The sequence below is a fragment of the Botryllus schlosseri genome, chromosome 1 (assembly GCF_051294905.1).
Source record: "Botryllus schlosseri isolate E-star chromosome 1, Bs_hap1, whole genome shotgun sequence".
Classification (NCBI taxonomy): domain Eukaryota; kingdom Metazoa; phylum Chordata; class Ascidiacea; order Stolidobranchia; family Styelidae; genus Botryllus; species Botryllus schlosseri.
The window spans coordinates 34,961,105-34,985,888 of NC_137236.1; the positions used below are offsets into that span (position 1 = coordinate 34,961,105).

General features: G+C 40.4%; 1 protein-coding gene across 2 annotated transcripts in view; it reads left to right on the forward strand.

Moving 5' to 3' along the window:
- The first annotated feature begins 6,376 nt into the window (after positions 1-6,376).
- Positions 6,377-24,784, forward strand: part of LOC145435567 (DNA topoisomerase 2-alpha-like) — a 34,441-nt gene continuing 16,033 nt past the window's right edge. Inside the window, exons 1-16 of one of the 2 annotated variants that reach the window (XM_080312853.1) lie at positions 6,377-6,573; positions 6,635-6,766; positions 9,742-9,896; positions 11,862-12,007; positions 12,079-12,176; positions 13,292-13,375; positions 14,816-14,944; positions 15,145-15,249; positions 16,639-16,815; positions 16,933-17,070; positions 18,375-18,480; positions 18,637-18,827; positions 20,294-20,419; positions 20,613-20,689; positions 22,680-22,819; positions 23,459-23,568. In XM_080312853.1, the coding sequence (XP_080168979.1) occupies positions 6,535-6,573; positions 6,635-6,766; positions 9,742-9,896; positions 11,862-12,007; positions 12,079-12,176; positions 13,292-13,375; positions 14,816-14,944; positions 15,145-15,249; positions 16,639-16,815; positions 16,933-17,070; positions 18,375-18,480; positions 18,637-18,827; positions 20,294-20,419; positions 20,613-20,689; positions 22,680-22,819; positions 23,459-23,568 (1,953 nt within the window). In that variant the 5' untranslated portion in view covers positions 6,377-6,534. Of the gene's footprint in view, positions 6,574-6,634; positions 6,767-9,741; positions 9,897-10,830; positions 10,904-11,861; positions 12,008-12,078; positions 12,177-13,291; positions 13,376-14,815; positions 14,945-15,144; positions 15,250-16,638; positions 16,816-16,932; positions 17,071-18,374; positions 18,481-18,636; positions 18,828-20,293; positions 20,420-20,612; positions 20,690-22,679; positions 22,820-23,458; positions 23,569-24,784 lie in introns of those variants that run through there. The other variant, XM_080312862.1, reaches the window with a different exon arrangement.

Below are 24,784 nucleotides of genomic sequence, written 5' to 3' on the forward strand. Positions count from 1 at the left end.
GACAACAGTGCGCAACCACCCTCCAATAGGGTGATAAAACTAACTACTGGGGGGCTTAGCCCCCCAGACCCCCCTACGGCTCTAGGCTTCTTTCGGTACTTATCATGTACATTGGGTGGCCATTTAGTAGTCGCGTCCCTAAACGCGCGAAGCGCGAAAAAATTTCTATAATTCATGATTGCATCGGCCAATATGATCGGGAATTGAATATATATTGCTATCAATTTTTATCCTCTCCCTGCTCACATAATCAGATTTACCGGTAGAGCTGATCCAGGGAGGTGTGTTGGAATAGATAGGCCCTTAAATAATAATAAAACATCTTCGGGCGTACCCGTTGATATAATGACTTCGTTACATGATGCTATTTCGTGACCCCCTATCTGCTATGTCAAAAGATATTGAAATCGCCAAAGCGTACTAAAGTAAAAGACGTACACGATTTCAAATTGGTATTTCTTAACTGGAAAATAATGTTCCCTCGATATGGCATTTGTCTTGTTGTGGGACTCGGATCGCAGGACAGGAACATTCGGCGCCAGCCATTTAGGCGCCCATGGACATTAGGGCTGTTCAAAAATAACTTTTTTTCCTGAATCTTGCTGGTTACTTGATTAAATCGTTAGGTTGCCTTAAAAAACGACGCATACCAAATTTGAATTCATTCCGACAAATATTCGCGGGTTACGTAGAGTTTGAAAATTTTGGATTTGCCCAAAAACGCAAAATAAAAATTTTCTCAAATTTTTTTGCCAACCCCATGAAATTGTTGGGCTGTCTTCAAAACCTATGCAAAACAAATTTGACTCAATTCCTAGCTGTAGAACCGGAGTTATTTCAGTTTTTATTCGAAAATTCTGGGATTATCCTTGATTGGTGGATAATTCATGAATTATCACCGAAAAACTGGAATAACTCCGCTTCTACGGCTTGGAATTGAGTCAAATTTGTTTTGCATAGTTTTTGAAGACAGCCCAACAATTTCATGGGGTTGGCAAAAAAATTTGAGAAAATTTTTTTTTTGCGTTTTTGGGCAAATCCAAAATTTTCAAACTCTACGTAACCCGCGAATATTTGTCGGAATGAATTCAAATTTGGTATGCGTCGTTTTTTAAGGCAACCTAACGATTTAATCAAGTAACCAGCAATATTCAGGAAAAAAAGTTATTTTTGAACAGCCCTAATGGACATGAACAATTACACATATAGTTGTATATATCGAAGTTTTCGGTCAGCACCAGGGCAGTCTTTTTCGCCCAAGGTTTTTTCGCTGCTGATCGTTCTGGCGCACTTCTTGGATTCGCATGTTACATAGCCTTTAGCTTCATATGTCTTGGCGCGTCATGATGTGGTAACGACCGACGCCCAACTGCCCATTTCTATAAATCATGCCTAAGTTTTGTTGGGAAAGGGTACCCAATAATCAGATATCTTACAATAATAAAACGCGCGTAGCGCGAAAAAAAAATCCTGAAAAATTTCAAAAAATACACCATGATTTATGTTAATTCTCGAAATAATTTTGGACCCCCTTCGAGCTCGGCCCCTCCAATTGGGGGGTTTGGGGTGCGAAAGTGACGGTCCTGAGTAAATCTTACGCAATATTCATGCCACGCGGAGAAGACTATCATTCGTTAGTTTCTCGCAGATTAACTTCGAGCTAGCCCATTGTTATTTATAACTTTGTTAAACCATCTTATTTCGCCATTCCCAGAAAATAATGCGCTATTGAAATGATATCAGTATCGCTCACGTGTACGAGGCCATACTAAAAAAATATCTTCCGTGAGGCGCAGGTGATTGTGAACTCTCATTTCACCACGGAGCGCAATAGTTACCTTTGCGGGGCGCACTTGTACCTCGGTTTCAGACTTCAGTGATAACACTATTTGGCCCTGGCAATGTTCCATCTTAATTTTCACGAATCTGCGCGCCTGCGTGGTCCATTGGACAACAGTGCGCACCAACTATAAAAAAAAAGCATCACTTCTGATTTTTTGTGCGCAGCGTAGATTTTCTGTGCGCAGAGACCGTTTCAGCACTGCGCATTTGCGCACGTGCGCAGCTTAGAGGGAACATTAGTTGGAAGTCTTCCGTAATGTGACGAAAGACCGTAAAGACTTCCGAAATTACTGAAATTAATGTGTTGGCCGCAAATACAATACAATCAAAAATAAAAGAATAAAATAAAAAATCTCATAAAGACCGGGCCATCTAAGGACTATATATAAGTCGTTTTTGTACAAAATCCAACACGTAATTGGCCGTGAAGGGTTTTAGTGCTTTATAGTTGAAATCAAAACGAGGCTTTTTTAATGAGACATCCTGATGGCATAAACCGTAAGTATGTACGGATGAAACTCTTTTCACAAAAATTGCGGGACGTGCTCATAAAGGTAGATTAAGCACTGCTAGTCTAGAGCAGTGCTTCCCATAACGGTGGGTCACGAAGATATTTCAGGTGCGTTGCGAAGAAATTTTTAAATGATACAATTTCCTATTCAATTTACCAAATACGCATCAGTGGGTCCCGAACAATGTTCCCTCTAAATTTTCGCGAGTCTGCGCGCGCTCACCAACTCACTGCGCGGTCCATTGTACAACAGTGAGTAACGAATAAAAAAGGGTCATCACCAGGCCGTGTTATTTTTGGCATTTCAGGAGCCAGATGCCAAAACTGCCAAAAATAAAAATTTGAAAATGCCAAAAATAAGCAATTTTTGGCATATGCCAAAAATAACGCGGCCTGCCAAATAGTGTATTTCGTTCATGGTGTTGTGTTAAAAGGACCGCGTTACAAGCGAGAAGAGCGTTTGTGACAGGCAGGTTTCTTAATCTGGGTCCAGCCCACCCATTAGGGGTGAAAGCATGGTGTCCTAAATGGCGTGGGCACAGCGTGATTGAACGGCGGACTTCATTTGGTTTACGTCATACTTTCCATTTGTCCAAAGGCAATTTTACGACCATTTTTGACCGGCTTGTCGAGCACTAAATTTGATAAAACGGGCATCAATGAGAAGCTGCCGCAGTACTGATTATTAAAATATAAATTATATTCTGCTCATGGAGCTGGAACCCCGAAAATCAACCACGATTTTTGCATTGTGATCGAGTTGAACATTGTGACGCAACAAACTGTCTGGCTATTTCTGAGCTGCATAGTCTCGTTTTACAAGACATAGTCTTGTTGCGTCAATGTTCTTAAACAAGATAATCTTCCCAGGACTCTTCCATGCGAGTTAGTAATATTAATGCCACCTGAAGTGACAAAAGTCCTCCGAAAATATATCGGTAGACTGAAGGAGAAATGATAGTCGGGCTACTAAATGGAATGTGTTGAGAGACAACATAGGAAACTCCTGGAAAAGGATCAGGAAGAAAATTCTTTCCACGATGAGATCGATGGCACTGACGAAGTGATCTCTTTTCATGATGCATGGAAGCCGGTTCGGCCCTCCAAAGATTTTGAAGCTCGGAAAACCTTTTGTGGATGACTGGCAACATTCTTTCCCTCAACGGCTACTGTTGAAGCGGATATTTCCCAGATTCGCTGGGCGAGAAATGAATTTAGGAGAAACTTAGCTGACCTGAGTTTGGAAGCACTGTTACAGTGCAAACGATTTAAGTCTATTCAACAGCTGTAACAATCAGCTGTTGAGCGTGTTTGTTAGGCTTTTTTTTGCTTATTGGCACCGAGTCCGATGGATACTGCACATTTTGTGGTTTCGTTTGATATTTTTAACCTATGAAATCGTTAGGTTTTTTCTTCTTCTTATAGTTTGTTGGCACTGATTATACGTGGATGCTGCACATTTTGTGGTGTCTTTTGACAAACTAGCCCAAATAAAGCGTTTTTGTGACTAATTCGAGGCTGAAACTATTTATTTAGAGGACGATGCCAAAACTGCCAAAAATAAAAATAGAAAAATGCCAAAAATAAGTTATTTTTGGCAGTTTTGGCATATGCCAAAAATAACACGGCCTGGTCATCACATTGATTGGACTGCCGATTTATCCACTTTTTTCGTTAATTTTGTGGTGTTGACTACAACAAAATGTCATCACTTCGGCTTTCTTGTGCGCATCTTACATTTTCTGTGCACAGAGACCGTGTCAGAACTGCCCGATTGCGCACGCGAGCAATAGTGGTCACAAACCTATTTCGGGTGAGTCGTGAAGAATTTTATAAATAGTGCACAGTTCCCTATTCACCTTGCCAAATGTGCGAAACGCCTTATCTTCTCACGATTACACGAGAAATAGCCTACCAGCTATCCTATTTAAGTTTGTTTTTGGCCCGCTAGTTAGGGTTACTATATTTTGAGATCCGATAGTGCTATAGACAGGGCAAGGTTTGGGTGGTATGGAATTGGAGTTTTCCATACTCCATACCCGCCCAATCGTTCCATACCATAATCTACTTAACAATTTCCATACCATAGCAACCTTCTTCCATACCATATTTGATACTTTTTCCATACTTCCGCAACTTGCCCAGCCTCTCAAGTGATATTCTATTTTTGATATGTGGAAATGTTGCGGCGTTTTTATTCTAATTATTTAGATGAAATTATCCATTTAAACAGCCCTGATACACCATTGATATCCCCAGTTTCTTTATATCATACGTCGTCAGCAATGTATGTTGCCTAATCATCGAATACGGAACGTTTATTATAGGCCTACACACATGGGATTATTTGGAAATCACAAAATAATCTCATGACATGTAATATCTATATAGTGTTGTAACGGAATGCTAGCAGTAACATTATCTACAAAATAAGCCATAAGCTACACTTTCGCACGCTGCATAACTCGAGAAGAAATATATTATTTCATCTGTAATGAGTCAGGCTATGCTATCAATTAGCAAGTCCGCGATCTACCTGAATACATATTCAATTCACATACATGAGAACTCTTATTATAACGAGTCAGGTGATTTCAATCACACCATTTCGCATGCGACTGAATAACAACGTATATATGCGGGAGATCGCGTGCCGCTGTCCAGTCGATTCTCGCTAATTGGAGGCACTGATAATGAATACGATTGCTGAATTGCAAATGAGCTAATAGGCCTAAATATTAGAGGTACGGTCGGAATTCCATACAGATGTTTAATTACCTAAATTACCCACCGGTTCGAAACCACTGCATTATAATATATCTTAGAATATAAATTTACATCACTACAATCATTTCGGTACAGCGGATCAAATGTCCATTTTCCCCGCCAATCTGTGGGCCATACACACTATAGATGCATTAGCTAAGATCAGGGTGTCTATTCTTTTATCAGAGATAACCAAATTTTATGAAGTTTATTGCGTGTTGTAGACCGGCATATCGTAACGTCGCTCCAAGACAAGCTACATATTTTCGAATGACCGATGGTTATGTCAAATAGATATTGCGTATGACTATAGAGTATGACGATCATCCTACCAAAGCGCAGAAATTGATGTCGACTGGGGTGGGTGATGGATAAATCGCAACTTGAGATATGAACATAAGAGAGTGAACGATTTTCTGAGGTATGCAATCAATTTGACAAATCGAAAGTAGGATCATTGCCATGATTCTGGAAAAACTGACTAAACAACTGAAATGCGGATTCAAAATTGGCGTAAGATATAGGCCTACCTTATGTAGGCTATACTATCAGATCAGGGGTGGGCAGCCCGTGCGGGCGCATGCGGTCGTAGAAGGGAATTTGTGCGGCCGTCGACGCCTAATTCTATTAGTATGTGTTGGCAGCCGTAGACATGCAAATTGCAATTACGAAGTCACTCCCGAATTTTCGAGAGATTTTATATATGATCTTGAAATTTTCTTCGCGCTCCGCGCAATTCAAAAAAACTTCATTTTTCGATTCTGACGCAATAGCGCCCTTCTAATTGGAGCAGGAATGGGAATCCTCATTCGCGGCTCTGAACAATTTTCGCGCTCCGCGCGACTATGCACTACTCCCTGCAACTATTCATAACATTGCCACTCGCGATTTCGGTTCGTACAATAGGCCGTTGTGAAAAGTAGAATAGTTCGGAGTTCACCGGGAATGGATATGGACAGTTTACTATAGGTATTTTGCGTCCGGATCGTTCATTGCGGTTACGCCCTGGAAAGCGGCCTTAGGCTGCATTATCTGCATAACTAATCGAAATGCGGGTTGCCCACCTCTGTATTAGATGATGTGCTGTTTTGACATGACGATAAATGTAAGGGGGTCAGGGGCGCGCGATTTTTCTGACTATCGCCAAGGGGGGCGCCTGTCAAAAAAGGTTGAGAACCGCTGGCCTATTCCCATTGAACAAAAGTGCGCCACCGGTGTTACAGAAATTTGTGGGAAATTTTTTTCTCGAATCTTGAGTTTCTTGAGCTCAGTGGTCATTCCTCGTGGTTGCCGAAAATTCGCTGTGGGGTTTGTGTCGAATCGAGTATTTTCGGTCTGCAATCGGTCTACATATACCTGATTTAACACCTGTTGAGTATTTTTAAATTGCTGAATAAAAATAATAAGAAGGCGGCATGGACTCGGAAGACAAGATACAGAAACTGACCTTCTCGGTAAGTGTTATCTATTTTTGCAAAAATACGCGGCCTTGACCAATTTTTCTCGCGTCCGCAGCCGATGATAGAGACGCCAGACTCGAAAAAAGATGGCGTGTCTGTGGAGAGGAGTTATCAGAAAAAAACACAGTTGGAACATATTTTACTCCGGCCAGATACTTATATCGGATCTGTTGAGACCGTGACACAGGTTTGTTTATTGTTTCTAATCAAGTATCAATGGATTCAAATTAGCTTTTTTTTTGTTATATTAGTTATTCACGAATCGCCTTGCACATTCTTTGCTGTTTGCTCATGATTCCACATTTTATTGCTTCTGCATATCATATCTTCCTTGTGACCGTCGGATACATTATTGAACCGCCTACAAGTGCGTATTATTGGCGCTACACCAATATATTTAACTAAAAATTAACACAAAAATGCTATCTTGCCCACCACAAGTACCATAAAATATATTTCAACGCGAGTTTTTTTGCTCTTCTAAGATTTTTTTATGAAAAGTCACGTTGACATGCAGACCTGCAGTATTTATCACGGCCATATGAAGGACCAAATATTGCTTGCAATATAAAGCGCACATGTTTTTACTTTCTTATGAAAATCAATATTTGGTCCTTGGCGTCACCAATTATTTTGCCACAAGAATATTTAAAAATTGGTGTTGTTTCGAATGATCGTCAACTGTGTTCTCTTCGAAACATGATATATTATAGAAGCTTGAAAGCTGTGCGTTTATAATTGGTTTAGGGTTGCAGTTTAGTTTTGCGTTTCGTAGGATCGTTGATTACCGTTACCACACAGTACAACTGTACCAAATTACAAGGTTTCGAGTCGCAAGTCAATCTAGCGTTTTTAGTTTTGGTTCGAGTCGAGTCCGAGTCTGTAAGTCAGGCTGAGAAGGTTCGAGTCCAAATCATAGTGTTGAGACTCTGAAGTGTTCACAGTTGAATCTTGATTTCAACTTGATTGGACTCAATCATTTACGAAACCAATTTGAGTGCGGAAAGTTACCAATTTTACATCGTTTTTTTTAATAGTATATGAACAGCTTCTTTGAGGTACAGAACTTCAATATACAATTGAATAGTATATTCATATTGAAATGGACCCGAATATTTTTGGCTGACACTCGTCAGGGGTAATCGTCAGCAACTATGTAGAAAATTGGAAAGAACATTGTATATCAACAATCGTATCACAAAATATGACGTCACCAGCATGAAAGAGAGAGCGTTCAATGTACTATTTTTAGGTGGTACACGAACTCCTTTTGTTGACAGAGTTTTGGTTGGTGCATTTTGATAAAAGTCGGCTCCAAGGCACACAAATGGAATTGTGAACGGCCCCGCCCAACGATTCCAAATCGGTTGTCTCGATAATAATTCGCGCTAATCGGATTATCTAACAGATGTTTGCCGAGGGCAGAATTAATGGCCTTTGATCGATCAGCATCAATCTTGAGCGGATGAGTTAAGGGTGAGCTTTTCACTGAGCGTGAGGCACGTGTTCTGATAAATCTGGGGACATGCTGGTTTATGCGTTCCTGCAGACGTTTTGACGCTCTTCCCACGTAGCCACAACCACAGTGGCGCTTATATTCGTACTCTACACTCGAACGATTCTAGACTTTGCTAGCGGACTTACCGATGACCCAATGAGATTACGAAATCTGAGGGTGGTGGCGTGTATTTGGATGTTGCCTTGTGTGTTATTTTGGGCAGATGTGGTCAAAGTAGCCATTGCTAGCACTAAAGTCAAAGTGACATCAATTACTGGTGGAGTACTATTGAAAGTAATGATTTCGTAGCAAGCAAAAAATGTGATAATTCAAATCCTAGTTTTCTTTGAAATCCAAACAGTTTAGTGGCAAGATTATAAAATCATAACCACTTCCATAGGAAATGCAAATATACAAACGTTGTGCTCCGACAATGCAGAATACATTGTTACAGACCGTGTCTGGTTTTAGATAGATTTTGATGGTGCTTATCTTGGACAAAACATGGAGATACACAGCTGGTTAGTCACATAGATACCGTTGTTTGTATTACTGTCCCTGTGAATCGAATCATATTTTCGTATTGAAGTGATATCAAATGAATATAATGATTATATTCGGCTGACACTCATCAGGGGTTGGCAAGTATAGTAGAGAATCGGGAAGAATACTCTACTAGTTGCTGACTATTACCATTGACGAGTGTCAACACAAAATATTGGGGTGTACCGTAATTTTCCATGTATAATGCGCAAAATTTTCCCGATTTTTTGGCCTAAAATCGGGAGTACGTATTATGCATAGGCACAAAAAGCCTTGAAAAAAATCTCCCTCGAAACATAACTCTAAATCACCCTTTCTTCATGTTTGTTTTAACCGCGCAACACATTCAGCCATCATGCCCGGTAATTAGTATTATCAATGTTGCGCGCTGCCAATTAGCGAGAAGCGTGTTGCCGATTAGCGTCTGCACTGCTCCGCTGTGCAACAGCAAGCGACCTCCTGGTGAGTTGGTTGCCGTTTGTACGCAAGCGAAATTAGGTCACTGGATTGCTGCACCCGCACGCGGCAATTCTCGCTGATTTATCGCGTCAACAACAGGCCTGAACAATCGCATTAACAGCACGCCATGTGCGCAAGACGTAATCGCTGGCCTACACACTAGTCGCATCTCCAACAGGCCTAGTGCGCACGACATAACCGTTTGCCTGAACAATCGCATCTATAATAGGCCTTGTGCGCAAGATATCGTCCTGGCCTGAACTATCGCGTCGCGGGCCTCGCAGGCTTTGGCTGCTATCATCGTTAGAGACAATGCCGTTACGTGTATAATGATTAGCGATGGTTATGTCATGATTGTTCAACAGTGACATCGCAAAACAGAATGACATCGAATACTAAAACATAACTATTCATGTACTGCGAATGCAGGGTGCGTACTATACATGGGTACAGGCTTTTCCTCAGAATTTACACGCCATTTTAAGGGTGCGTATTATACATGGGGGCGCACTATATTCGGAAAATTACAGTATTTCATTAGGAATATATTATTCAATTGTATAGGCTAATGAAGTTCTGTACTTCCATGAATGTAAGTAATTGATAATGTCAGATTTTTTTTTCGAAACTCAAATTATTCTTGAGCATTTGATTATTTGCAGCCGATGTGGGTTTGGGACGGAGAGAACGGCATGGTTAACCGAGAAATCACCTTCGTTCCGGGGCTGTACAAGATCTTCGACGAAGTTTTGGTGAACGCTGCCGATAACAAGCAGAGGGACCCGAATATGTCGAAGATAAGAATTGATATCGACGGGTAAGTCAGAATTAGGGGGTTGCGAATGTTGAATTTGAGGTAAGGTTGTACAGTAGGGCTCTTCAAAAATGACTTTTTTCTCAAATCGTACTGGCTAGGCCTACTTGATAAAATTGTTAGGTTACCTAATTTAAGCCTACACACAAAATTTGGTTCAATTCCAGCCATTAACCGCTTTGCTACAGGAGAAGAAAGTTTCCATTTATAGTATAAACATAAATAATGAAAAATTTGTAAATTTTCTGTTCACCCCATGAAAGTGTTAGGCTGTCTAGGCTATAGAAACGATGTAAAATTATAGCAAAGAAACAGTTCCCGAATTGAATTGCACAATTAGATTACAAGCATTTCTCACTAATTAGCCCCAAAAAACTAGAATTTTTAATTGTCAAATCTGACCTGTACAATAGGGCTCTTCAAAAATGACTTTTTTCTCAAATCGTACTGGCTACTTGATAAAACTGTTAGGTTACCTAATTTAAGCCTGCGCACAAAATTTAGTTCAATTCCAACCAGTGAAAGCGGAGTTATTGCCGTCGAAAATTTTGGATTTGAATAAAATAGTAGCCTATTTACAGTGAGCACCACAACTATAACAAATAAACGAAGAATCGGTCACCGTAGATACTATTTTAGTCAAATCCAAATTTTTCGACGGCAATAACTCCGCTTCCACTGGCTGGAATTGAACCAAATTTTGTGTGTAGGCTTAAATCAGGTAACCTAATAATTTTATCAAGTAGCCAGTACGATTTGAGAAAAAAGTCATTTTTGAAGAGCCCTATTGTACAGGTCAGATTTGACAATTAATAATTCTAGTCTTTTTGGGCTAATTAGTGAGAAATGCTTGTAATGTAATTGTGCAATTCAATTCGGGAACTGTTGCTTTGATATAATTTTAATTCTAATCTAATCTCTGCTGAAAACCCTGCAGGGAAACCGTATGGTGCGGAACGAGCCAAGCTTGGTTTACGGATATCTGCCGTTCTCATGCTTATAAGATCAAGGTTTGATATGATGATATGAACTCCAATACTGAATTCGAAAAAACTTGGAATTAAATTCCGGGTGAGGAAGAAATATTGCTATTCTGGTTACAATCGAATTTGTGAAATATTTCCATGCTCTCATTATAATTCCAATTTAATATCTGGGTATCCTCTTGATGCTACAAGTGAACTGTACAGTGTGAAACCATAGTGTCCTATATGGTGTCGACACAAGCAAATCTCACGGCTCAGTGAAATTGTATCACGTCACAATTTCCATTTGGCTACAGGCAATTTGACGGTCATTTTTGACCGGCTTGCCGAGCATTAAATTTGGTAAAACGGGTATCAATCGAAAGCTGACTCTGCACTGATGATGAAAATATAAATTTTATTCCGCTCGCGGCCCTGGAACCCCCACAATCAGCCTCGAATTTTTCATTGTTATGGAGATTGGCATTGGGACGCAACAATGCTGTCTGGCTCTTTTTCTCTTGAGCTATTCTCTCGTTTCGCCAGACAGCATTGTTGCGTCCCAATGCCAATCTCCATAACAATGAAAAATTTGAGGCTGATTGTGGGAGTTCCAGGGCCACTAGCGGAATAAAATTTATATTTTCGTGATCAGTGCAGAGTCAGCTTTCGATTGATACCAGTTTTACCAAATTTATTGCTCGGCAAGCCGGTCAAAAATGACCGTCAAATTGCCTATAGCCGAATCCAAATTGTGACGTGATACAATTTCACTGAGCCGTGAGATTTGCTTGTGTCGACACCATATAGGACACTATGGTGAAACGATCCCAGCTTGCTGTTTAGAGATTTGCTATTATCGCGCTCAAAAAAGCTTTTTCTCGCAAATTCGGAATTTGATGAGATTTCAAAGTTTTTGCGAATTTAATGCTTCTAATTTTAATCTAATTTGGAAATAACTGCCGCTGTAGTTCTAGTGTAATAATATGTAGTTGTCTTGCAGAGAACGCAACCTGATCTCGGTATGGAACGACGGCAAAGGCATACCCGTGGTAAAGCACAAGGGAGAAAAACTCTACGTTCCCGAACTCATTTTCGGACACCTGCTCACCCCCAGTAACCATGACGACGATCAAAAAAAAGTCACAGGTAATTTTCGAGAGCGGACTGATTGTCTCGCGACGTTTCGGGCTGAAACGGGTGTTTTTTGTTGTGTTCAGGCGGCCGTAACGGATACGGGGCGAAACTGTGCAATGTTTTCAGCACCAAGTTCACTGTGGAGACGTCTTCGAAGGAATATAAGAAAAAGTTTAAGATGGTGCGTGATTTGGTGAACTGTAACAGAAGTAGTCGAATTAGTCGGCTATCGGAAGTGTTCTAGTCCTAGTTTTGCTCAAGAAACTGAAAAATCGGCAAAATGCTATGAAAATTGGTACTTGCATACTGACCACTGGGGCTGTTTGTAAAATCACTTTTTTTACAATTTTTGCACCTATTTGATAAAATTAGTAGGTTGGCTAAAAATAAACGCTGCACCCCAAATTTGGCTCAATTCCAATTTGTAGATGTGAAGCTACGGGAGTTTGAAAATTCTGAATTTATTATAAAAAAAAACATAATTTCTATTTCAAAGTTTACTGTCCACTCTGTGAAAGTGTTGAGTTGTCTACGAAAACGATGTAAAACAAATCTGACGCAATTCCAACCCGTAGAAACGAAGTTATTTAAGCTTTTCATTCTGGGATTACCTACCGTCAATGTTATTTTTGCTAAATCCTAAATTTTCAACTCCAATAACTACACTTCCGTCGGTTGGAAGTTAGCAAAATTTGTCAAGCATTGTACTTGTAGACAATTTATCAATTTCATAGGGTTGGCAATAGAATTTGTAAGATATATTTTAAGTGTTCTTATAACAATTTCAAATTGTTCAAACTCCTGCAGCTTCACATCAACCGCTTGGAATTGAGCCAAATTTGGTGTGATACGTTTTTTTAGCCAACCCAATAATTTGATAAAGTAGCTGCAAAAATTTTTAAAAAAGTGATTGAACAACCCTACTGACCATATGTGAATATAATAATCTTACGTGGATATAGCAATCTTATGACAATGACAGCTAGTCTATATTCAGTCTCGAACTACTTGGACAAGTGCCTTTGTGAAAATCTAAGCTCTGTGATGACAGCAATGCCTTGAGGAAGCTTGCCGCGATCAAAGCCTGTTCTATAGAGACAGATTTCTAAACTACGCGAGAGGTAATTGGTTCTAAATTTTGTGGTCACTCTAGGCCGGGCTTTGGTTGCGTGCGGCTCCGATGACCAATTGAGATTATGAGATCTGAGGGCTGGTTATAATTTTGATTATCGTGGATCGGTTGTTATTGTTGAAAAGGATTGACTGGCTCGGTTTTCAACAGGTTGTGTTTTTCAGACGTGGACTGGTAATATGGCGCAGGCCGGGCCTATGAAGCTGTCGGCCAACGATGAAAAGGATTACACGTGTATCACTTTCACGGTGAGCATATGGCAGTATTGCTTTTTGCTTATCGTAGCTATGATCTCCATAATTACAGATTTCCAGACCCCTTCAAAAGAGCGAGTCATTTAACATAACCCAAACTAACCCTAACCTTGCATTAGTACAGGCCTAGACTATATTTTTCTTCATTTTTAGACAATGCTCTCAGCTCTGTTCGAATAAACCTCACTTGATGGGTATTATAGACACTGGAGTGAAAAGACGTGCAAAAAAATGCCTTCTCCAAAGTTACCCTGAATGCTGGAGTAATTTTGGACACAAATAATTAAAAAATATACGCTACCGATGGACGAACATGAAGATTGTGAACCAGCTAAATAGCTAATTCTAATCTAACCCCAGAAAAACACAAAACTTCTTCCTCCTGTGCCAAAATAGTTGTCAAAGCTGAAAATTTTGTAAACGTGGGTTAAAGGTGGTGTTAGCGGGATGGTAGCTGTTAAGTTGGGGGTGTGCTTGTCGAATTGTATGCTCCACTGTAAGTTAACCGTCCCAATTATGTGTTCTATAATGCAATGCCCGCTCTGCTGCTTGCCCAATGATGACAACCGTGCCTAGAGGAAGCCGGCTGCTTTTGAAGTCCGGCCCAGCGGACGCTTGGCACGCCACTTTGATCGTTAACTCGATCTGTGTTGTCCAGTGACCGCGGGGCTCTACTTTGCTCGCGGCCCTTCCAATGACTTTATGAGATTATGAGATCTGAGGGCAGCGGTGATTGGTGATGTAATGTTTTGATTTCGATGGAAGATAATGGCGCTAGTCTCCGTGGTAATGTGTGAATAACAGGACTGGGTCTTGTGGGGTCGTGCTTGAAATCTGTCAGATAGTGCCGATAGCTCATTTATCAGTTCGAAATAGTAATTTTTCTATAATAAAGCGAGTATGGTATCCTCAAGTAATTAAGGGGATCACTAACATTGGAAATATTGTACTTAAGCTCAAAATGATTCTACTTGATGGAAGGGATCATTATATAGCTAATTTCACAGACACTGCAATAACTCCTAGATTTAGCCTGGTATTAAATACTCATTTATCAGCTAAATGTAGTATTCAATATACAGTAACGCAAATATGGCACTTTCGTGTTATTTAGGTGTCTAAGAACTCGTCCAAATGTTTGTAATAATGCGCATAGCGACTCTAGCTGATTGGAAGAGACCTATAACCCACTTTATCTTGCTAATTTTGTGAACAATTACTGTGATGCACATTGGATAAGCGCATTGGTTTTAATGCAAAGTTTGTGGAATTGGAATTTCAGCTGTCGATTTTCTAATTATTTATTAATATAGCTTCGAGTAATCGAAATCTAATGCAGAAAATGTCAAAATTCTCTATTCTTGAATAGAAAAAGTCAAATTTATGTAGGTACCAGTAATTGGTGTCTGTTTCAATGTGTTAATATTTTTTCAGCCCGATTTGAAGAAATTCGGCATGGACAAATTAGACGCGGACACGGTGGCGTTACTGTCTAGACGCGCCTACGACATTGCCGGGTCAACAAAAGGCGTCATTGTCTATCTCAATGGCACTCGGTTACCGGTAAGCTGTCGAATGCTTTACTTCTTGCTCCGAGACTTGTAAAACCTTACGAAGCTATTTCTGCACCTTCCTTGTGCGGCGGCATATGCACATGATGCACTCACGGTGTGCATGTGCACATGAACCGCAAAAACATCGCGGACAAAAATATGAAATGTCCCATTTCGGTGATTGAATCAGTCTGACGTTGATTGTTTTAGGTGAACAATTTCAAAGATTACGTCGAGCTATACACGAAAAAATGTACGGATGAAAACGGGGTTCCCTACGAGACGGTGTATGAAAAAGTGAATCCGCGTTGGGAAGTGAGTAATTGCTGTACTACGGTAGTAGCTTGATGTATATATGCAGAAGGGGTCAATAACTAAGTTCTTTACTGTCTCAAAGTCCTTGTGTGGATTTTGCCTGCTATCCAGCACATCAGCAGACCACGTCCTTGCGTTTCCGTGCGGCGTCGTGGGGGAAGAATATTCAATGTGCGATATTACTTACTTTAAACCATTCGCAGAATGTCTCTGACACAGTCGGGATAATTCTATTGCCCGGGTTTCGTACATGAATTGTATATGAAGCAATAGATTATGTAGATATAATTGTGATTCAAATCTAATTTGGATAAGAAACTAGCTTTAGTTTTGATTTCAATCTAATCTGGAAAATTGTGTATCTATAACGCTAATTGTAAACTAATTTTGAAATAAACGGTATCTATAATTCTGATTTGTATCTAATCAAGAAAACTGTGTAGCTATAGCTCTAATTGTGAACTAATTAATAAAAAAAACTGCATAACTATCATACTAACTGTAATCTATTCGAAAAGAAACTGTAGTTATAATTCTAATTCTAATCTAATTTGGAAAAACTGGGTGGTTATAATTCTAATTTTAATTTAATTTGGAAAAGAACTGTAGCTGTGACTCTGATTGTAAACCCATTTGGAAAACAATTTCATAGCTATCATTCCAACTTTGATCTATTTGAAAGAAACTAAGTTGTAGTTGTAATTCTAATTCCAAACTAATTTGAAGAAAAAACTAGCCATAATTCTAATCAAATTCGAACAAACTGTGTAGCTAAAATTCTAATTTTAATCTAATTTGGAAAAGGACTGTAGCTATAGCTCTGATTGTAAACTAATTTACGAAAAAAATGCGTAACTGCCATTCCAACTTTGATGCCAACTGTGTAGTTATCATTCTAATTTCCAACTAATTTGAATAAAACTAGCCATTATTCTGATTCTAATCTAATTCGAACAAAATGTGTAGCTATAATTCTAATATAATTAATAATAAATAATGCAAGACTCTTGACGGCCAAGACCAACATTTCATTGTAATTTTGAAGAATAGTAAAGTTACATCGTGATTGGTACTTCGTCTATTAGTACTGGCTCTTGAAAATGTGACCAAAAACTGTTGAAAGTGAGGAAAATTGGTATATTTTGAATGTGAAACATTCAACTCTACCAAGCAAGAGTTTTAAAACGTTGCTTTGGTAAGATATTTACTGAACTGACTTGGACTTACGGCTCTTGACTTCCGCATTGGAATTGATACTTGATTCAGGTTGGAGTACTGAATCATTGCGCTCAGCCCTTCATAATACGACAATAATAACAACATATCATCTGAAATCTCGACTTAGCTGCGACTCTGAAGCGGTTCCGTCAGTCGCCTACCCTTTTTTAGGTTTGCATCACCTTATCGAAAAAAGGTTTCCAGCATTTGTCGTTTGTGAACAGCATAGCCACTTCTAAAGGGGGCCGGCACGTAGACTACATCACCGACCAGGTTGTGAAGAAAATATTGGAGATTGTGAAGAAGAAAAACATAGGCGGAAAGGGCTTCGATGTTAAGCCGTTCCAGGTAATTGCTTGCGTGTTTCTTGTACAATGTAGCGGTGTTGGTTTTGGACTCTTGAAGAATATTTCCATCGTGGTTTCAAATTTTATCTCTTCTCTTCATTGCCGCTTACTTTTCCAGATCAAGCATCATTGCTGGATTTTCGTTAACTGCCTCATCGAGAACCCCACGTTCGACTCGCAAACCAAGGAGCGCATGACGTTGGCGGCGAAGAAGTTTGGATCCACTTGCGCCTTGAGCGACAAGTTCCTGAAATCGGTGAGTGTTTAGAGATGCTCAGTAGGGTTGTACAAAAATGACCTCTTTTTTGGATTCTAGCCATTCACTCATTAAATTGTCAGGTTACCTTAAAAAACGCTGCACACCAAATACATACCGTAATTTTCCATGTATAATCCGCAAAATTTTCACAATTTTTCGTCCTAAAATCGAGGGGGCTCGTATTATACATAGGAACAACACGCTTGAAAAAAATCTCCCTCGATAAAAAACTTGAAATCACACCTTTCTTCATGTTTGTTTCCAATCGCGCATCACTATCATCCATCGCCCAGTAATTCGTATTATCAGTGTTATGCGCTGCCAATTAGCATAAAGCGTTTTGTCAATTAACGAGAGTGGTCTGCACAGCACGTAATCTCTTGCTGAGTTGGTTTGCCGTTTGCACGCGAGCGTCGTTAATAGAATGCTGAATGTGCGCGCGGGCGGCAATCCTCGCTGATTCATCGATAGGCCATGTGCGCAAAATATAATCGCTTGCGTAATCAGTCGCACCTCCCGACAGGCGTGGTGTGCACGACATGACCGGTGGCCTTAGCAATCGCATCTGACCTTGTGCTCAAGATGTCGCGTCGCTGGCCTCGCGGGCTTTGGCTGCTATCTACTATCGTATAGAGGCCATACCGTTACTTGTATAATGATTAGCAATCGCATCTATACTAGGCCTCGTGCGCAAGACGTCGCGTCGCCAGGCTCGCAGGCTTTGGCTGCTCTTTACTATCGTTTAGAGACAATGCCGTTAATCACATAATGATTAGCGATGGTTATGTCATGATTGTTCGACAGTGACATCGCAAAACAGAACAACATCTTGTACTAAAACACAGCTATTCATGTACTGCGAATGCAGGGTGCGTACTATACATGAGACAGGCTTTTTCCCAGAATTTACACGCTATTTTAAGGGTCCGTATTATACATACGGGGGCGTACTATACTTGTAAATTACGGTAATCTGTCGCTGAGCCAATTTAAATTTTCAAGCCTGATTGATATTAGAATTTTGACTCGGTACAGATATCGTTTACGTTTCAACCACAGTAATTTGACTAACACATCCTGTAGGCTATTAATTACATGTTCTTACAATCAATTTCTATCTGAGTAAGAAACTTGTGAACTCTGTTAGAACTGGCGAACTCTATGAATCAATTCATAAGATATCCTCGCTGATGCAGCCTGTATTTTCTGCCAGTATCAAAATGTGACGTAATACGACTAGGAGTCTACTTTTTGCAATTCCGTCGCCAAACCTCGGATTTTGACCCGATTCGCGTTTGCAGGCCTCATCGTGCGGTATAGTGGACGGCGTCATGAACTGGGTGAAATTCAAGACGCAGTCGCAGATGTCCAAGAAGATGTCCGGGGCGAAATCTAACAAGATCAAAGGTCGCACCACGTCATTTTTATGCCATTGTTAATCACTTTAAATTATGTTTTTTTTAATGAAATTTTTTTCAGTTGTATTTGTTTGGGCATTTTGACACATGATGACTATTAAAAATTTTTATAAACTTAGTAATTGTTTATAATTTATTTTGTCAGGCATTCCAAAACTGGACGACGCCAACGACGCCGGCACCAAGCTGTCCCAGGACTGCACCCTGATCCTGACCGCGGGAGACTCGGCCAAGACGCTGGCCGTGTCGGGGCTCTCGGTGGTGGGCCGTGACAAGTTTGGGGTGTTTCCGCTGCGTGGTAAATTGCTTAACGTGCGGGACGCGACCCACAAGCAGGTGGGTCCGATTTTTTTCGCCCCCTCCTTGATTTACGCTAGGCTATGTCTGGGAATGATTATATCGGATGACAGAAGGCTAAGTGTTTTGTCGATGAATGTTCAAGTATTCATACTGTATGACCCAGATTATTTACTAGGGCTGGAATAAATAGAGCGTCCGATTTTATGCGTGGTAACAACCACTTGAAAACTTTCACAAAATCTGCACGAAAATATTGCCTGTTACGAATATTGCGGTTTCCAAAATCATTGTTTCCCAGGGTTGTAGCCAAATCACAGAGCTCCGAGTCACAAGTCAATCCCACTTATATAGTTTTGACTCGAGTCAAGTCGAGTCATTTTCAATTCACCACCGAGTCAAGTCCGAGTCCAAGTCATCGAGCAGAGGTTCGAATGACTCGAGTCCGAGTCAAAGTCAATATACAATGTTCTTTCCAATTCTCTACTAGTGGCTGACGAGTGTCAGCCAAAAATATTCGGAACATACTATGCAATTGTATACGCAAGTCAAAATGTCCGTGTTACGGAATCTGTTCTGTATAATGGCACCGATTTCAGGTGGTTCAAACCTCTCGTCTTTTATAAGTGAAGCCTTGGCGCACATCTTATGACGGTTATGTTCAAGTATTAGCGGAATTCAATTACGCACGCACGTCGCACATATGTCGCATGCCACATACCTAAAAAAATGTCATGCGTGGCATACCTTGCATACCCAGGTTCTGCGCCTATGACTGTGATACATATTCATTCAACATGGCTATGAATATAGCGCTGTGTTATAATGTCGCGACGCGAGATGTTTCAATAAACATGCCTAGCCTTTGTCAATATAGAACTGATGTTTTTGTGTATTTAATATGGATTTTATATCTCTGTGCTTTCAATATGGTGTTGTCAGTCATAAAAGCTATTACCTCACGCTTTTTGCATCATACCCACTGCTTCAGTTCCTAATTCTACCTAAAACGGTCTAAAAATCAATGATTTGCTTACAACTTTTCTTCTGTATATTTCGAAGACCAAGCTGTGCGGAAGTAAGATAGAAACTTGTTGCTTCCGCATCTTTTAAGCCCGAAATCAGCTTTCTAGCGTTAGCGGTTATCGGTATAGAGCGAAATTAGATGTTTTTGGCTCGTTCGGTGAAATTGCACGACCACTAGAGGGTGCATGAACCAAAAAATATAAATTTTTTGATATTTGGCAGCAAAATTTTCCATTTTTCATTCCACCCTGTCATGCAATGTATGTCTCCTGTACCGTCGTAAAGCAAATGTAAGTTTCCGAGCATTGATTGTGAAAAAAGTGTAAAAACGATGATAATTCCTGTCTAGTAAAATATTTCTTCACAGTTTTTGGCAAGACTCTTGGACGTACAGAGCTTCATTATATGCTTGAATAATATATTCATATTGAAATAAGACCCAAATGTTTTCGTATTTGTCAGCGTCTCGTATTTGTCAGATCGTGGAGAACGGCGAGATTAACAACATCATCAAGATCATGGGACTGCAGTACAACAAGAAGTACGCCGACGAGACGGACGTTAAGAGCCTGCGTTACGGGAGACTGATGATTATGACAGATCAGGTAATGGCCTTGATTCAAACCTTGCTTTGAGAACATTACCTGTAATGATTAGACTTCGGTGCAGTATACCTTATGTAGGTACATGACTGTTAAACTGTATTCATACTGTCTGAACGGGGGCTGTCTCTGACCGCGGTGACATAGTTGTTTGCGTGCGGAACAATATGTTATCGTCTATGTGTTTGGGTTTCAGGATCACGACGGATCTCACATCAAAGGCCTGCTGATCAACTTCTTGCACGCAAACTGGCCGAAACTGCTGCATCAAAGGTAGGCGTGCCGATTTTGTTACCAAGTCGCAAGGTTCCGAGTCGCGAGTCGATCTTACTTGTATAGTTTTGACTCGAGTCAAGTCGAGTCATTTCATTTGGATACACCACCGAGTCAAGTCCGAGTCCAAGTCAGCTAGTAGAGCAGGGCTTCTCAGTTAGCATCCCAGTTGTATTTTGTGATATGACGATAAGGGGGGCGCGAAATTTTTCACTATCAAAAAGGGGGGCGTGTCTACAAAAAGGTTGAGAACCACTGTAGTATAGGGTCGAGTCCAAATAGTTTCTGGCCCTATTTACCAAGTATCAGTGCCGATAGACGAAATACCAATATTGCGGTGACTTAACTATTCTTCGGAGTTACGATGAAATGTCGGCCTTGAATTGCTGAATTCATAACAACTGGGTAATTGACTCCAATTCGCGTGCTGCTCTATGCTTGGTCCCTGCTTTCTGCCCTGCCGGTGAATACAAAACTGCCGGCAGGTTTCATAAACAGGGGATATTGAACCGCAGTATGCATGTGCAAAATTTCCATCGGTATGGAAGGCGTTGCATTTAGCTTACTACATTTAAATTCGAAAAATTCTTGATGAAGGAGCAGTCCTCTAAAAGTTTGTGTAAATTTTGCTTTTCGAGTGGACGTTGAATAAGGTGTGAAAGCAACCAAGATGCTGTCGGCACCCTGTTCCAAATATGATAGAGTCTGAAATTGCCGTTGAATATGTGTGCAAAACGTTGTAACAGCAGCCGTTATCCGCGGAAACGCACGGTATTTGAACTGCAGCTAAGAGATACCAAATACGATGTACGATGGATTGGTCAAAATAAGTTAGGTTCATATCAAATCACAGTTATGAAAACGGTAAAATGTCTGTTGATTAAGGGTTGTAATGACTCGAGTTGCGATTTTCTGATTGTAATTTCGAATAGTTAAGTAACCACACTATTGGTATTTCGTTCATTGGTACTGGTACTTGAAAACGCGACCAGAAACTGTTGAAAATGAAAAAAATTTGTATGTTTTAAATGCGAGCCATTCGATATCACCAAACGGTGATAAGACTTCAACTCGGAAACTGAGCAGTAGGGCTGTTCAAAAAAACCTTTCTCCAGATTTCACTGGCTACTTGATAAGATTGTTAGGTTGGGCAAAAAAACGCTGCACGCCAACTTTGGCTCCATTCCAACCAGTAGAAAGTTTTAAATTAATGATTGGAAAATGAAAAAACAAAATTTCAAAATTTTTCTGTCAACCCCATAAAATTGTTAGGCTGTCAGTAGAGACAATGCACACCAAATTTGGTTCAATTCCAACCACTAGAAGCAAAGTTATTGCAGAAAAATTGTGATTTGAATAAAATAGTATTTACGGTGACCAACTCTTCAATTATTTATTATGAAATAGTGGAATTGGAAATTTTTCTACTGCTATAACTTCCCTTCTAGTGGTTGGAATTGAGCCAAATTTGGTGTGCATCATCTCTACTGACAGCCTAACAATTTTATGGGGTCGACAATAAAAATGTGAAATTTACATGTTCTATTTTTCAATGATAAATTCAAAACTTTCTACTACAAAAACCTCGCTTCTACTGGTCGGAATTGAGCCAAAGTCGGTGTGCAGCGTTTTTTTCACCAACATAACAATTTATCAAGCAGCCAGTGAAATCTCAAGGAAAAGTTTTTTTGAACAGCCCTACTTAGCAGTCAACGCGATGGCTTGGACTCGGACCTGACTCGAGTCAAAACTATAAACGTGAGCTTGACTTGTGACTAGGAGCTTTATTAGAATGAGTTATGTTTTTGGCTTGTAATCGCTTTGTAATAGTTATTTAATAGTATATTCGTGTTGAAATCTAGCCAAATATTTTCGGTTGACGCTCGTCAGGGGTAATCGTCAGCAGCTAGTAGAGAATTGGAAATAGCATTTTATGTCGACAATCGCATTACCTAAAATAACCCTGAACGCGTAATTACGTTTCGTCCAGGGTGGTGGAAGAGTTTATCACGCCCATCGTCAAGGTGTCCAAGGGCAGCCAGGTCCTGTCCTTCTATTCCATCCCGGAGTTCGAAGGCTGGGAGAATTCCACGGCAAACTCGAAATCCTGGAAAGTGAAGTACTACAAAGGTTCGAATTTTCACTTGGATTTGAATCTAGGATCTGAAACAAGACTTTATTTTCAAAATATCACAAATGCCGGTACTTATTTTGGCGCTTATTCCACTCTGGTAAGACGTAGAAAGAAAGTTGTCGTATTAAATTTGTGTGATTGTTGAGTTTAATTTAAAAATCCCATTTTTGTATCAACCATACTGCTTCAAAGTACAATTTGCAATCATTTTTCTAGTGTAAACGGAATACTTCATGGATTTTCAAGTCCGCCCCTCCGTAATTTTGTTTCATTCGTAACTTTTTTTCATCGAGTTTAGAGCGAAAAAGTCGATTTTTTCAAATTCCTGGGCCCCAGAATTTTATAATTGGACATTTTAATTGGTTCTCTACCATCGTTGAAGCGAAAAATATCGATTTTAAAGAATTTTGCATGCAGTGCCAGCTAGTGGCAGGATAATTTTGGATGGCGTTATCTTTTGAACCGCTAAAATTTTTGAATGTGCTCGGAATTTGAAAAAAAGAACAACCTTTGTAAATAACTGACAATTCTGAGGGTATGCATTACGAATGTCGGAAAATTTGCTAAGGTATAACGGAATGAGTCTGCCGTGGAAACGCTCTCTGGGACTGAAACCGATTCCCGCTCTTTGACAGGTTTGGGCACGTCTACCGCGAAAGAGGCGAAAGAATATTTCGCAGACATGGAGCGCCACAGGATCCAGTTTGAATACGGCGGTCCCGCCGACGACGGACATATCGATTTGGTGGGTGTTTTGCGTACATTTTCAAGACAAAGTTCTATGGAAGTGAGATAGAAACATTGTTGCTTCCGCAGATTTTAAACCCATAACTGGCTTTCTAGTGCAGTGGTTCCCAAACGGTGGGGAATTCCCCACTGGTGGGGAATTCAATGGTTTCTGGTGGGGAATAGACGCATTTCTTCAAAATTGTATACAGGACAGTCGACATATTCACGGGCGCAATTACCGCTACCAGTTAACTGCTCTTGAATGTATGTATCGGAAATTATATTGCGTGTTGTTCACAAAACCTCATTTTTGACTCTGGATGGCCAATGATGGCGTCACAAACGCATCCAGCACGGCTAATTTGACGTGAAATAACGCTTTCGCGAAATTATGAGCGTTATTGGTATCGGTTCACGATTCGTTTTATGTTGCAGTAATAGGCGATTTTCTTGCGTACTGGTGTGGTTGTGTGTCTTGTGTAGTCAAACCAGCAAACAGCTGCTCTGTGATGACAAAAGTGCTGGGTAGTGAGGAACAGGACCGTAACTGCCGCACCCAAGACCCCCCAATTGGGGAGGGGGCGAGCTCGAAGGGGCCCAAAATTATTTCATGAATTAACATAATTAAAGTATTCTTTTAGATTTATGCCACTTTTTCGAAAAATTTTCGCGCTGCGTGCGCGATTTAATATTGCCGAATATCTGATTATTGGCCACCCTTCCCCCACGAAACTACGTAGTAAGGCGACGCACTAAACAGTAGACCCAATGCAGCTGATAAGTTGCAGGGAAAAGCGTACAGGCTCAGCGGGGGTTCTGGGGGCCCAGGAACAACGTTTTTGGGCGGGGCTGACAAAGAGCGGTTACGGTCCTGGTGGGGAATGAAGGCTCGGAATAAATCTGAAGTGAGGTATGAAGACAAAAAGGTTGGGAATCACTGTTCTAGCGTGAGCGGTTGCCAAGATACTACAAAATTAGCTATTTTGGGCTCGTTCGGTGAAATTGCTCGGTCACTGGAGGGCGTAAGAAGCTGAAATCATGATAGAAGCTGTTCATTTTAGATTTGGGACCAAATATCAAGTGTCCTTTTTGAAATTCCAATTTTTTTAATCACTCCACCCAAGTGCAGAGAACTGGACGTTGCCTAGGGGGTTGTTCGAAAATTAACTTTTTTTCAGGGAATCCGCGGATTCATCGATTGAATTGTTAGATGTCTAAAAAACGATGCACAC